Consider the following 14,642-nt stretch of genomic DNA (forward strand, 5'->3'; position numbering starts at 1 on the left):
TATTTTTTTTTAAACAGAAGTGTAAACATCAGGTAGTTTATTCACTTGTATCAAGCTTGGATAAATGTGCTTTATGTTTTGGACCTTTCGCTGCACTAGAATGGACTGGCATGATGGGTATTTTATCTTGTGTGTTATTTGTATCTGCAATGGATCTTTGTTTCACGCAACCAGGATTAATAGTGCAGGCATTTTCATTGAATGAATATAATTTAGTCAAGAGGATAAATTATGACCCATGTTTATACCGCTGTCTTTAGTTGCAAGCAGCTAAATGTTGAGCAATTGTCTCAATCTTAACGACTGTCTGACTCAGTAAAATAGAAAACGTCTACTGTAACTGAAGGACTGTATCACACAAGACCCGTTTTAGGGGCAATGCCATAGATTAAGCATATTAACTATCCCTCTTGTTAAATGCTTCATCTCATCTTTCGAATAAATGTGGTGACTAGATTTATAATAATCTTTAGTACATTATATGCACAAACTTAAGGTTCTAAATGCTTTTCTAGTTTGCTCCAGCATCTGGCACATATCCCGTTGATTGCAAAAAAAAAAAAAATGCAAAACTGCTTGATGATGAAGACCACCTATCTTTGGTAAATGAACTTTAGCACATTAGCCCATCAATGGCGGGAGCTACTTCTGCCGCGAGCGCTCGACACTTGTCTCAAGCTTCTACTTCGAGTGTAACATCACTAAGTAACAGCGAAGTAAAGCTAGTAAATATTTATGACCACCCGCCAAAAGGAACTTTAACCCGCATCCGGCAGGTGTCAATTTTAGAGCCGCTGTATATATGCACATGTATGTGTGCGTCTACTGTATATATGGATATCATTGCTGTCCTGTGAAAAACACGTTTCCATTTTTAGGTCGCGGGCTGCTCTCCGGTAGCGATCCTTCTTGGCGGCACGGCTTGTATCACGGTGCGCTTTATAGTCTGGAAAATATGGTGGAAGTGTTTTTCACAGGACAGCGACAATATGTATATGTATGTCTGTATGTATGTAATAATTGTTTTTGTTTAAAAAATTAGGTTGCTGATGTATCCAGTTCAAGTGAGGATTCATCAGCAGAGGAATATGTTCCAGATTCTCACAGTACTTCGGACACTTCCTACATTGAACCTGTTTCAGAAATTCTGAAATCCGAAGGTATTCCAGTAATGAGCTATTAGAAAACTGCTCATCTTTAAGATGAGAGGTAGTCATGTTTTAAAGAATAAAATGTTCAATGTTCACTGACTCTTTTGCATCTGGTTTCATGTCTAACTTATCCATTACAAAGATGTGCTTGACCTAGATAACCTGTTCACATAAGAAGCATTGTTTTATTAACATACCAGTTTCAGTCTGTCCTAAAGTTGTAACATGGTGCTCAAGGATCAGGTATGACTTTGCATTTCACAGTATTGTTATGCACAACAATGCGACCTTATATCAGGTAAGTCATTACACATCAATGTCATTTCAGTTTGTGTAACGCCAGAATGCCAGAACTTTCAAGTCACTTCAGTGACATGGTTGCTGTGTGTTGTGTAAACTTTGTCCTTGTAATGTGAGTTGGTCCTCATAATTACCATTTTTGCCATGGGCGTGGCTTATTTAGCTCATTATCTATGTCCTCATAATTACTGTTTTTTCAGGTTTTTCTTTTTTTTGTGCGTTGAGTTTTTTCAAGTTTTGAAGTGAAATTTCCCTGGACGACCCCAAAAAAAAATTTGGGGTGCAAGTCCCATCTCTCTGGCATTAGCGGAAAGGGGTGTCCCCGTAATACACAATTAAACAGGTTTGGAAAAAATGTCCTCATAATACACAGAGGCAAACCTGTGTGTGTGTGTGCGTGTGTGTGTGTGTGTGTAATCCAGTTTAACCTTGAAATCCAACAATTTAACTCATTCACTGCCATTGACGTCAAAAATTCATTTGAACTATTTCTATTAGTTAAAAAAAAAAATCCACTTTTGTTAACAAGAGTATGATAGTAGATTTTTTTTATTGTACATTTGGAACAGATATAAAATTTGTGATTAATCGACTAACTAATTAACTATTGAAGTCATGTGATTAATTACAATTAAAAATTAGGAGAGTCGGGCGATTAAAATCGTAATTAATTGCATGAATTTACGAGTTAACTCACGATTAATCACACATTTTATATCTGTTCTAAAAATCTAGGTTTTCATACTCTTGATAACAAAAGTGGAAAAAAATGTTAAACTAATAGAAATAGTTCAAATGAATTTCTGACGTCGATAGCCGTCAATGGCAGTGAATGAGTTAAAGAACTTAGATAGCATATCTGAATGAGACGCCCATTGTCAATGGCAGTTAACTAGTGAAGTCATGAGATTAAGTACAATTAAAAACTTTAATCGCCTGACGCCCCAAATTTTTAATAATATTTTCTTTCTTCTTTTTTTTTTAATTCATTCACATAAAGGTAAAAAAAGAATTGTAACAAAAAAAAATTATTGTACATTTAGAACAAATGTGTGATTAATTGTGAGTTAACTCGTAAAGTCATGCAATTAACTCTTTGACTGCCAGACGTTTTCAGAAACGGGATGTCGCCAGCCGATTTAAGCATTTTGACTGATCTTTCAAGGTCCACAGAAAATGTTGTGTTTGGACTATGGAAACACACATACCAAATGAAAGATCTCATCTTTCATCAGAAAAAAAAAGTTTGTTTCTACCTTATTCCGTTCTTCAGTAATCAACAATAGAAAATGGTTACTTTCACCGAAATTCTCTGTTTTGAAACAAAAAACGGAGAAAAAGAGCTTTTTGTGAAACGATGTTATTTCATGCACTCTAGTGAATTCTACACTTCTTTTTGTCCATGAATGATGCCACAAACACCTAAATAGTGCTTTACTTCTGTAAAACGCTTTCAATTTGACAAAACAATTTCGCAAACTATTTACAAATGTGTGCAACTGTGGTACTACTTACAATTATGTGGATGTTTCAAATACAGTTTTTCCTTTTGTAACGCTCTCCTGCGTGCAAGGAGACGCCAGGACTCGCACAACAGTTTACTTTCACTTTCACATTGGTCCGTTTTGCGTGCAAACGTTACACTTTCTTGACGGCCTTTTTTTCCGGGGAATAAAAAGCAAGTAGCAGACTGTATCCACTCCTCCGATGAATATGCATTGGAATCGGGGCACTCTCCGTCGTCCGATCGAACTTCCGCCTGTGCGTGCTCGGTTGTGCTCCGCGTTATGATGCCGTCATAGCCGCCGCATCAGCGCCCTCTAGGGGCCAAAAATAGTCATTAGGCACAACAGACCTCCTTGAAACTTTCACAACAGATGCGGAAGGCTTGCCAGCACCCGTTTCAAAAAAAAAATAATAATAAAATTGGACGACGTCTTTTAACGTCATTGGCAGCCCTGCGTAGATTTTTACTTGACGTCTTTTAACGTCAGTGGCAGTGAAAGAGTTAATTATGATTTTAATTGCCCGACGCTCCTGATTTTTAATTGTAATTAATCGCATGACTTCAATAGTTAACTCACAATTAATCATAAATTTACGTACAATAAAAAAAATGTTGCTAGGTTTTCATACTCTTGTTAACAAAAGTGGAAGAAAAAAAAGGGAAACTAATAGAAATAGTTCAAATGAATTTCTGACGTCAATAGCCGTCAATGGCAGTGAATGAGTTAAAGTCCTTAGATAGCATATCTGAATGAGACGCCCATTCATTTTGACAGGTTAGTAGTAGTAATGGTAGCTGAGCGGGGGATCGATTCCTTTCCTCAACACGTTGTTTATATACTGTATCTTCACAAGTGACATTTGGTGCACAAGGATGGATATTGCCCTGGGGACAAAAATGTTTCATACCAGTCACACCACAGTCATCACATTATGTTATTTCTCCAATAGACCCTGACTGTTTTCCAACCAAAAATCATTACTGAACACACGTCACACACACTACAGAACAATGACTATGTGTCAGGATAATATTTTCGTTGTCAAGACAACCGACAATCTGGCCTTTGCTCAATTTGATCAGTAAAGGCGGAGGAAATGCTCAAATTCAGCCCCATCAAAAACATGTCATAAGATGTAGTAGGACATAATTGAGTAATTGATTATTCATAGTTCCATGGAAATAATTGAAGCAGCAGTCACAAATCGGAGCGCATGACTTATCTCTGTTGGAGGGAGGAAATATTTACACCCTAATTTGACAACCGGGTCTTTTGATATCAGTCTTAATGACATAATGCATCTTGGGACCTCATTAGTTTTCGGATGTCACAATAGCCCGCTTTGAAAGATACCTAATGAGGTCTCCGAGTTTCCCGCAGTGAATCGAGGAGAGCTGTCCGGCCTTTTACCCCCGGTGTGCGGAGAAAGACACACAAACGCATCATTTATCAGACTTCAAGGCAAGACAGTCACAGGCGGGTGCGAGCCGAGAGAGCAAGGTAAGCGCAAACGCCGACCGCCAGGACTTAACAAACGCTTGCGAGAAAACCTACCCGGCTAAAATGAAGCCGGAAAATAGGACTCCATTCAGAACACACACACACACACACGCAAAAAGGTTGATCGCTGTTTTCCAAAATAAAAGCAGACGTTTGCAAATGTGCAAATGATGAGATTTAGATCATTTTAAACTAAACAAAATATCCAAACGATTAATGGAGTAGTAAAAATAATTCTAAATGAATTTGGCAGTTGTCAAGTAATCAAATAATCGTTGCACTGAATCGAAATCCTACTGAATAAATAAAGAAATAAATAAATTATATATATATACACATTTTACCAGACATGAAGAGAACAACCAGCAAAAGTAGTTAAGATGTGTTTCGGTCTGTCCACTGTGTGGGAAAATGAGCATTAAAACAACCTAATTTGCATTTTATGAGGTATTGGGGGCAGACACTGAGGAGCAGACTGCACATTGCTGACTTGGCAAGTCGCCATCATTAATGTCACCGCTTCTGATGTATTGAAGACAAAAAAAACAAAAAAAAAACGACCATCTGGTAATACCTGAATTGCACAAGATGTCACAAATGAGTGTGTCAAGATGAGGAAGTCCACATTTCACCTCTTGTAGACGTACGAGCAGTTGTCATTGACATTGTCCATTAAGGTGTCCTGCAGTCACAATTATTTTTTCCAACATTTAGAATGGAAAACAAGTGCCGGTTTGTCTATTTTGAACTCATTCAGACATAAAGGGCTTTTATGTTGACACACTTTACAAATCCATTTTGCTAACCGCTTATCCTCTCGAGGGACAACTATATCAACATGGTTGTGTACAGTCATTTAAATTGAGATCATCTATTTAGCTAATTTAATAACAGGAGCCAAAACATGAAAAGTCCCCATTAATGAGGGAAGAGCGTGTCTGATGTGTGCTTGGTCGAGCCTTGATAATCTGCATGGATTAGTCATGAATGGAGACGCTGGAAAACTCACGAGTTGGTCCCTCCTCTACCCTCCCCCCCCTACCAGGCTGCAATGTTAGATGTGGGATTTAGTGGCACATCTGGGCAGGAAAACAGAAGATCGCACAAACAGGACGTCCGGGACGAGACGCACTCGCAATATCAAACACAATCCCAATGCAGATGTGAAGTAGCCTGATAACATACAAAGGTTATTTCATCATGTCAGCCATGGTAAGATCTTCACTGCCATAAATTAATTTTAAAAAAAAGATGATTAAAAATTCGGGGCGTCAGGCGATATTTTTTTTTATCGTATAATATAATAATATATATATAATATAATTTAATCGCATGACTTCACTAGTTAACTCACGATTAATCACAAATTTTATATCTGTTCTAAATGTACATTTTAAAAAAAATCTAGGTTTTCCTACTCTTATTAACAAAAGTGGAGAAAAAAATGTGAAACTAATAGAAATAGTTCAAATGATTTTTTGACGTTTATAGCCGTCAATGGCAGTGAATGATTGAAATGTCATGTAGACTGAGGATTTTTTTTTTTTTTGGTCTTTGTTTAGGTTGGTTAATTGTGATTACTGTGGTGCCGTCCCATGTTCCACGATACCAACCCAGGCTGACCCGCCTGTCAGCACCAGCTGATCGGGGCAACTCGGGTGAGGAATTTTGAGTTTCCCATCGAAATTCCACAGGCGGAACCTGTCATTCTTTCCCAAGACGTGCTCATTCTTTGCTTTCAGCCATGGCGGCTTTATCACCGAAACCTCTGATGGATGTTAGTGGCTCAGTAAACCACAACAGATCTGCAACCTCCGCATGGACGCATACACAAACTTCACAAGGGAAACCAAACAAGCGGCACTTCCTTATTAGCCCCCCCCCCCCAAAAAAGGAAGAGGCCAAGCTCTCAGACTTGTGTCGCGGTCACTATGAGTCACCTTGCGATTCAACTCAATTCCCAGAGACAAGTTGCGGGTCCACACTCCGAAGCAGTCAAGAGTTCAACCAAAACAAAGTAGCTCTTTGGAGAAAAATGTACTATAGTGCACGGTTTCAGTTGTTCGGAGGTTAACGGAGGCAACGTATCAATTCTAGCAATCAGGTGTCGTTATTAACATGTAAATGTGTGTTCTAAAATAAGCCGCCATTTCCCCATAACAAAAACAAAACCTGCGATGTGACTTAAGATTTTAGTATGTGTAACCAAATAGAATAAAAATAGTACAGTAAGTAATAGGGGTGTGAATTGCCTAGTGCCTGGCGATTCGATTCACACGATTCATAGGTCACGATTCAATACCGATTAATCACGACACGAATCTATAAATTGATTATTGCCATTTTTTTTAAACTCAAATTTAGAAAATACTCATCAGTAAACTTGTACGTGTACACTGTAAGATTTGTATGAAAATGTATTTATTTATCTGAAAATTCAGCTTATACAGTAACTGAGCCACTGCATTTAACAAAACAGGTTGCAGTCTGGTTCATGTTTGAACAGCACTGAAATTAAATATTGAGGCTTAATGTTCCATTAATATAACATTCTATGTGTGAATCCTAACCCTAAGTAAGACGTTTTGTTCAATATTTCCATAAAAATATTGATGTTAAAAAATCTAAAATTGCGCGCTGTAATATCGCGATATATTGCCGAATCGATTTTTTCTAACACCCCTAGTAATAAATATACTATCATTCACAAATTCACCTATTCTAGTTTTTTTTTTTTGTCTAATTTGACTTTTTAACCGAATGCAAATGAGACCACTGTTTGGTTTTATCTAGTAAAAACGGACGAGAAATCATTTTGAGCCGTCGGAAACTTATAATATTGACATTATTAATTATAATATATTATAATTATCAACAGGAATAACTTCAAATGAATCCAGATACTTCTTTGAAACGATGCATTTGATCATGCTAGGAACACTTACCAATAATAATAATAATAATAATACTAAAAAGAGCTCAATATGGGGTGGTGACGAAAAGGGACAGGTACGGTATATCAATGGATTAATTGATCATTTTTGACTGGGTAGCTAGAGTGGAATTGAAAGACGATTGGAGTGTGCCACTTGACTGCAAACAGCAAATGTGCAGTTGATTCAGTCGTGCTATCAAAAGGAGACTAACCATGACCGTACAATTCATCCACTCTGGTGCAAATCCTCCAGGCCGCATTTACAATACATCCAGATTCAGAACATTCTTCCGTCGGACTGAAAATAATGAATTAATTGTTTGTTAACTGCTCATTACTTCCCACTCAATTCACTTGACTTTTTTTTTTTTTTTTTAACTACAAAAGTCCCTGCAATAATATAAAATATTTATTTGGATTACCACGTGTATCCAAGTCTTAAGGAAAAGCTGCTTTGGACAACATATCATTAACTCAATGTTTGACGATGACCTATGGACTGAGCCTAATAATTAGCGTGACCACAAGATGACAACCTCAAGCATACTGTGTATGTGTGATGGATGTGCTGGCAACCGGCACGCGTTCCCAACCAATCCAACTCAGCCATGTGCAGTAGAACGAGTCCCCGAGTGGAATTACAGTTACTGACGACAAAAGCGGTATTGCGCTGTTGTACGATGTCTTCTTATGTCTCTTTAAACAGGAGGTCGCGACCCCCACTCAGTCCTGGTAGAGAGGCGAGAGTTTACACTGGAAGGCCAAACGGCATTGCCAGTGTTTTGATTAGACATGTTTTGCTTTGTGTTGTGAGACAACATTTGCATTACGAGTGAGTTTCAGATACAACAGCGCTCATGTATAATTAAAAGAAAACCAGGGATCAATTGGGGTACTGCGGGCGGGGAAAGTCGTCCATGCACTTTCTTGATGTATATGTAAAGCCTCAGGTTCGAAATTTGACGGCAACAATGAAAGTTGTTTGCGAGCATAAAACAATGGTTTACTAGGGCCCGATGAACGTCTTTGCAACTTTTTGCAATCTCGAGCGAAACCTGACAAAATGCCAACACTCGCGACGTGCGCCACTCGGTGAGATACGGGCTCAGTGGCTTTGGGCATGCGGCATGCGCGTGAAAGAGGGAATATCAGGAGGGAATCTCAATAACACCATGAAAAGTGATTAACATTGTAACTAGGGGTGTTAGAAAAAAATCGATTTTGCAATATGTCGCGATCATACAGCGCGCAATTTTCGATTTTTAAACATCTATTTTTTATGAAAATATTCAACAAAACGTCTTACTTAGGGTTAGGATTTACACATTAAGCATGGAAGAATGTTATATTATGGAACATTAAGCCTTAATATTTTATTTCAGTGCAGTTCAAACATGAAACAGACTGTTTGTTAAATGCAGTGGCTCAGTTATAAGCCTTAATTTTCAGATAAATAAATACATTTTCATAAAAATCTGACAGTGTACATGTACAAGTTTACTGATTAGTATTTTCTAAATTTGAGTTCCCCCAAAAAATCGCAATTATCAATTTATAGATTCGTATCGGGATTAATCGTATCGAATCGAATCGTGACACGAATCGAATCGCCAGGTACAAGGCAATTCACACCGCTAATTGTTACCACAGTCGTTTTTTTCTAAGTCAATAGATTTGCAACTTTTATTCTGATCCAAAGTTATTAGCAGGATCGGGAAAATTCCTTGCTTTGTCACTTTTGGTCTTGTTTATCAGAGTCCGACAAGTGGATGTTAAGTGTTCTGTCATCTTTATCCTTTGTTTATTTTGAGAACTGTTTTAAATTGTGAGGGGTGGGAAAAAAAATCCACGTTGTCTTTAAATGCCAAATATGGTTCTTTAAACTGCTCCTCTTTGGTGAAAGCATTCAGAAACACAGAAGCCTGTCATTAAAATAAGAGCCAGTCATCACGTGGGCGGAGCGCATGATGCAACGCCCATGGAGAACCTGAGAGGAAGCTCCAATACCAAAAAAAAAAAAAAAAAAGTTCCAATGCTATTATCAACTACCCTTTATACACTGCACTGACAAACATGAGCAATTTCTTTTGGCAAAGGTAGCGTGCATGAGGAAAAATTCAATCACATTGATATAGCGCCGATGCCCAACAAGCGTTACCTCAAGGCACTTTTGATATGGATCAGATCCAGCATATTAAACACAACTACTACATTTCCTCGAATGACAACTGGGGAAACGATTCCCAGGCAGACAACTTCATTCATTCCACAATGCAGGGCAACTGGTTTGAACTACTTTTAGATGACAGACGCAGGCGACCATTCACAACGCATTCGGAATGCTAAAAATAACTATCATGAAAGAACTGCTATACATCCACGTCTAGACTGCTGTCCTCATTTGGGTCTTGGGGAACTGGAGCGTATCCCAGCTGGACCAACGAAAGGTGGGGTGCAATTTTTTTTATTTATTTATTAAAAAGTTAGAAAAAAACAAGAATAAGAAATCAAACTAAAATCCTTCACTAATAATTAATAAAAGCAAAAACTGTTTTACAGGCCCCGAATTGGAATCTCGACTCAGGCCTCGTGTTCTGTTCTGTGCATCTTTTTATTAAATAGATTCATATATCTTTACAACTGTTTGAACAACCAACGATAAACTCAGAACAGTGGGCAGCACGGTGCCCTAGTGGCAATCGCCACCGCCTCACAGTTGAGTTGGGGCTCTTGAGTAGGTTTTCTCCGGGTACTGCGGCTCCCTCCCACATTCCAGATAGCATGCATGCTAGGTTAATTAAAGATTCCTGCAATTGGTGTGAATGTTTGTCTAATAGGGTCAGTGTTGTGGTATCGTAGCTACAACCCTTTAAGGCTTAAACTATGGATGCTAAAAAACTGAAGCACCCAGCATAGGCAGACAATGGTAACAATACTCACAGGCATATATTCTTTATCCGATGAAAGACGAGCAATAACTGTACGGTCTTCTTCGTGTTACATTTCATGTCGGTGTTACACTGCCCCCTGGTGGCCATGGTGCGCAAAAAAAAAAAGGAGTCTGTCAAACTAAAGCAGGAAATCAAATCATGATGACATTACATTACATTATTTTAAGTGCCATTTTCTTCCAAAACACGTTAGACTATTTTATTTTATTTTTTATTTTTTTTTATTTTTATTTATTTTTTTATTTTTCATTGCAGGTTATTTCCATTCATTTCAATGGAGATGGGCGTGTTTTGATACAAGCGTGGCAACGGAAAAAATAATTCCACAATCCCGGTTCCGTTTACTGACAAGGACAGCGCATGGTTTCCAGCTTGGAACCCCTGTCAAAACGCGCGCGGCTGGAAGGGGTCGGCACTCACGCCTTTCACTGCACAATGCCACAGAAACGCTTCCGCCGGCGAACGCGCGCCGGCATATCTTAATTAAACGATCAATGTGGAGCTGGTCGATTCCCAGAGAGAGGCGCCAGTTGCCTCGGCATCAAGTCGCATCGATTATGCGGCTTGTGCAAACAAATTGATGGGGTGGCAAAATAAACACGCACCCGCATTTTAGGCAGAAGAAATTAGGTGTCCTACCTGGTTGGAACATACTTTGGAAATAAAAGATGACCAGAATAAAGGATCCCAAACAAGTGGCGAGTACCATCCGGCATATCCTGCTCATCCTCATGAGTTCGCTTAAAGTCTGTTTCATGGCCGAGGAAGGCGAGAATAAGGAGACGGGGAGGAGGTTCCGCTCGCTCGAACCTTCCTGGTGTGGCTCTGGTGGTACTGATGAGGAGTCAGGAGGACCGTCCGCCGGTCAGTGAGCTAAACGCATCCCACACGGAGCGTACCATCGCTGGGCGACGTGCGGGGAGGAAGAAATGCTTGGCGGAAGTGGCCTCCCCGGCTTTGAGGAAATGAGCCCGTCCAAATGTGTGCTTCGATATTTCGCCATGTAATACTTTTGAACATTTGCGATACAAGAGTGTTTCATTTTTTCTGGACTGATGTATTTTTATATTGTCTCCCTTTACTTGCTTTGCTAAATGGAACAGACTTAATTGATATCATTGCCAACACCTGTCGGGCTGTAAACGCTACTGTTAAAATGGCGATATATAAATACATATATATACACAGGGTGTCCATAAAGTCTCTTTACCATTTCAAAAATTTATTAAAAATGCAATTGATTAGATTATTTTATTTAGATTTGTTCTATTGTATTCAGCGTTTATTAAAGTTTTTTTTTTAACCTCTTTTAATACACTTCTACATGGGCACCATTAGTTGCACGAAGCACATCAAGACGGTACTCGATTTCTTGCCATGTTTGCTGTTGCATAGCCTCATCAATTGTGGCAATGGCATCAGTAATCATTTGCTTAAGGTCAGTAATGATAAACACTGTGTGTTTTTTAAACACTGAATACAATAGAACAAATCTGAATAAAATATCTAATCAATTGCATTTTAAATACATTTTTTAAATGGTAAAGAGACTTTATGGACACCCTGTATATATCACTTATTTGATTACGTGGGGAAAAAATGCAACAGGAGTCCCCATTGACCCCACTTTTTTTTTTTTTTTTACTACATTCCCCTTGGCTGGTTAAAAAAAAAAAAGACAGGGACTAAGCTATACCGTGAAAAATCTTTCACTGCCAGACGTTTTCAGAAACGGGATGTTGCCAGTGCCAGCCGATTTAAGCATTTTGACTGATCTTTCAAGGTCCACAGAAAATGTTGTGTTTGGACTATGGAAACACATGAAAGATTGGACTCTCATCTTTCATCAGAAAAAAAAAGTTTGTTTCTACCTTATTCCGTTCTTCAGTAATCAACAATAGAAAATGTTTAGTTTCACCGAAATGCTCTGTTTTGAAACAAAAAGCGGAGAAAAATAGCTTTTTGTGAAACGATGTTATTTCATGCACTCTAGTGAATTCTACACTTCTTTTTGTCCATGAATGATGCCACAAACACCTAAATAGTGCTTTACTTGTGTAATACACCACCACCAACAATGAAAAAGTGTTTTTAGTTTGCAAAATACGTTTACGTCAACAGTGTAACAATTTGACAAAACAATTTCGCAAATTATTTACAAATGTGTGCAACTGTCGTACTATTTACAATTATGTGGATGTTTCAAATACAGTTTTTCATTTTGTAACGCTCTCCTGTGCAAGGAAAGGGAGCAGGGTTTGCACAACAGATTACTTTCACTTTCCATTGTCCGTTTCGCGTGCGGGCGGCCTTTTTTTCCGGGGAATAGCAAGTAGCAGACTGTACACACTCCTCCTATGAATATGCATTGGACTCGGGGCACTCTTCGTCGTCCGATTGAACGTCGCCTGAGCGTGGTCGGTTGTGCTCCGCGTTTTCCGGTGTCAGCATCGCTAGCCCGTGAACCTTTTATGACGTCGTCATAGCCACCGCGTCAACGCTTCCAACTTCGGCGTCAACCTCGGAGTCACCATCATCATCATCGATGATGATCATCGTCGTCATCAATGTGCTCTTTATAGCGTTGGTCGATGCTTTTCGTCTTTGAAAAAAACGGCTCGACCGTGAGCTGCTTTCAAACCGGTCGCCATTATGGCTTCTTCAGCCAATGTCCCCTCAACACTCTAGCCCCGCCTCACGTCTTCTGCTGACGCCTACCCAATCTTGTCAAAAGAGAGTCATTGCTGCCATCTAGGGGCCAAAAATAGTCATTAGGCTCACTAGACCTGCTTGAAACTTTCAACACAGCTGGGGACTTTCAACACAGCTGGGGAAGGCTTTCCTCCTCTACCCGTTTCAAAAAATAAAAATAAAAAATTGGATGGCGTCTTTTAACGTCATTGGCGGCTCTCCGTAGGTTTTTACTTGACGTCTTTTAACGTCAGTGGAAGTGAAAGAGAAGACACTTGGGACACATCATTAGGCACACCTTCACAGATAGATATCATTTGAATCAGGCCTTAATCATGCAGCGCATAACACCAACACTGCAAGCTACAACCACAATGTTGTAGAGCCATGCACTTTTTTTCTTCTTCTTTTAATCAGACGTTATAAAAAAAATGCAAGCAAACTTGCTGAGACGGTTTCAGGCCATGGTTTGCTGTCTGCCATTGCTGCTCATTGTGGTAGTATAAGCACTAGCGACAGAAATAGCGAGAGGCAAACAATCACAACCCACACACATTTTTCGTCATTCTTTCCCCCCTCTAGTATTTTGTTGTAGCCTACAGTATGTCTACTCTAAACACCCTCAGCTTTAAGCCCATTGGCACACATAACAACAGTGCCACCCAGTGGTGGAAAAGTTGTATCTTTATGCAGCATCTTTAAACAGTGCATGTATATATTATATATACATTATATTCCAGAATCACCGCTTAGTTCATTGCATACAATTAAGTTGTTTTTAAAAATCCCCCGGCGCTTGTTGTGTGGTGATAACTGACTGAGCGGAGTCTCTCCCTGGAGCCTTTTAAAATGTCAGCTGCACTTTTACTTAATAATTACAAATAGCAATGTCATCAACAATCAAAGTGGTCAAAGTCAAAACTACAAGTACATGAGGGCTGTCCAATACATTTGTATGTTATTTTATGTAGCTATTAATCCTGATAACTAACTAAGGGACGGAAAAATCCTCCTGGTGAAGGTTAAAAAAAACAAAAACATGATGGATATCAGCACCTGCAGCACGTGAAGACATCAGGAGACAGTCAAGGTCGCCATTTAACAGCACGCGTGTCACGTGAGCCATTACCGGTTACCATGGCAACCTTGATTGATGGTTCCAACCTCAGCACTTTTCCCATACAGTAGTTCACCTTGGGTCAACCAGGTGCGCAACGGGAGCAAAAAGTCCTGGCCTGCATTAAAATAGTCAGAATTAAATTTGGCTTTGATACCATTCCCAGCCACTCAATAAAAGATCCAGTGACCTCAGTTTGAACCCTCACTGAATGCCTTATTACTTAAATTTTCAACAAGGTCCTAACCCTTTAAATGTAACGTGGGATTAGCATCCACAAAAGGTCGTTTTGAGTGACTTTATTTTTTATTTTTTAATAAATCTTGAATAATTCAGCACCCAGACGGGGGAAACTCATTTGAATCCACCGCTCTGACATTGACCTCGAAGTTAGCCACGCTTCTTTCTTCAAGGACCGACAACCCGAGGATGAAGGCGGGTGCAATATTGGGTTGCAATGACTGCGGATTTATGGCCCCTGTGACACTG

At 39.2% G+C, this 14,642-nt stretch overlaps 2 protein-coding genes across 5 annotated transcripts in view; one reads left to right on the forward strand and one right to left on the reverse strand.

Moving 5' to 3' along the window:
* The window catches only part of LOC144035080 (N-lysine methyltransferase KMT5A-A-like), an 11,405-nt gene extending 9,549 nt beyond the window's left edge, over positions 1 to 1,856 (forward strand). For 2 of the 3 annotated variants that reach the window (XR_013288366.1, XR_013288368.1), the window contains one exon: positions 1 to 1,856. This exon is cut by the window's left edge and continues 403 nt beyond it. The gene's annotated coding sequence lies outside the window, so the exon portion shown is untranslated. The other variant, XR_013288367.1, reaches the window with a different exon arrangement.
* chst11 (carbohydrate (chondroitin 4) sulfotransferase 11) overlaps positions 1 to 11,180 on the reverse strand; it is a 62,157-nt gene extending 50,977 nt beyond the window's left edge. Inside the window, exon 1 of one of the 2 annotated variants that reach the window (XM_077544468.1) lies at positions 11,000 to 11,180. In XM_077544468.1, the coding sequence (XP_077400594.1) occupies positions 11,000 to 11,102 (103 nt within the window). In that variant the 5' untranslated portion in view covers positions 11,103 to 11,180. Of the gene's footprint in view, positions 1 to 10,984 lie in introns of both variants that reach the window. The other variant, XM_077544467.1, reaches the window with a different exon arrangement.
* Between the last annotated feature and the right edge of the window lie 3,462 nt (positions 11,181 to 14,642).

Source organism: Vanacampus margaritifer, chromosome 15 (genome assembly GCF_051991255.1).
Source record: "Vanacampus margaritifer isolate UIUO_Vmar chromosome 15, RoL_Vmar_1.0, whole genome shotgun sequence".
In the NCBI taxonomy this organism is placed as follows: domain Eukaryota; kingdom Metazoa; phylum Chordata; class Actinopteri; order Syngnathiformes; family Syngnathidae; genus Vanacampus; species Vanacampus margaritifer.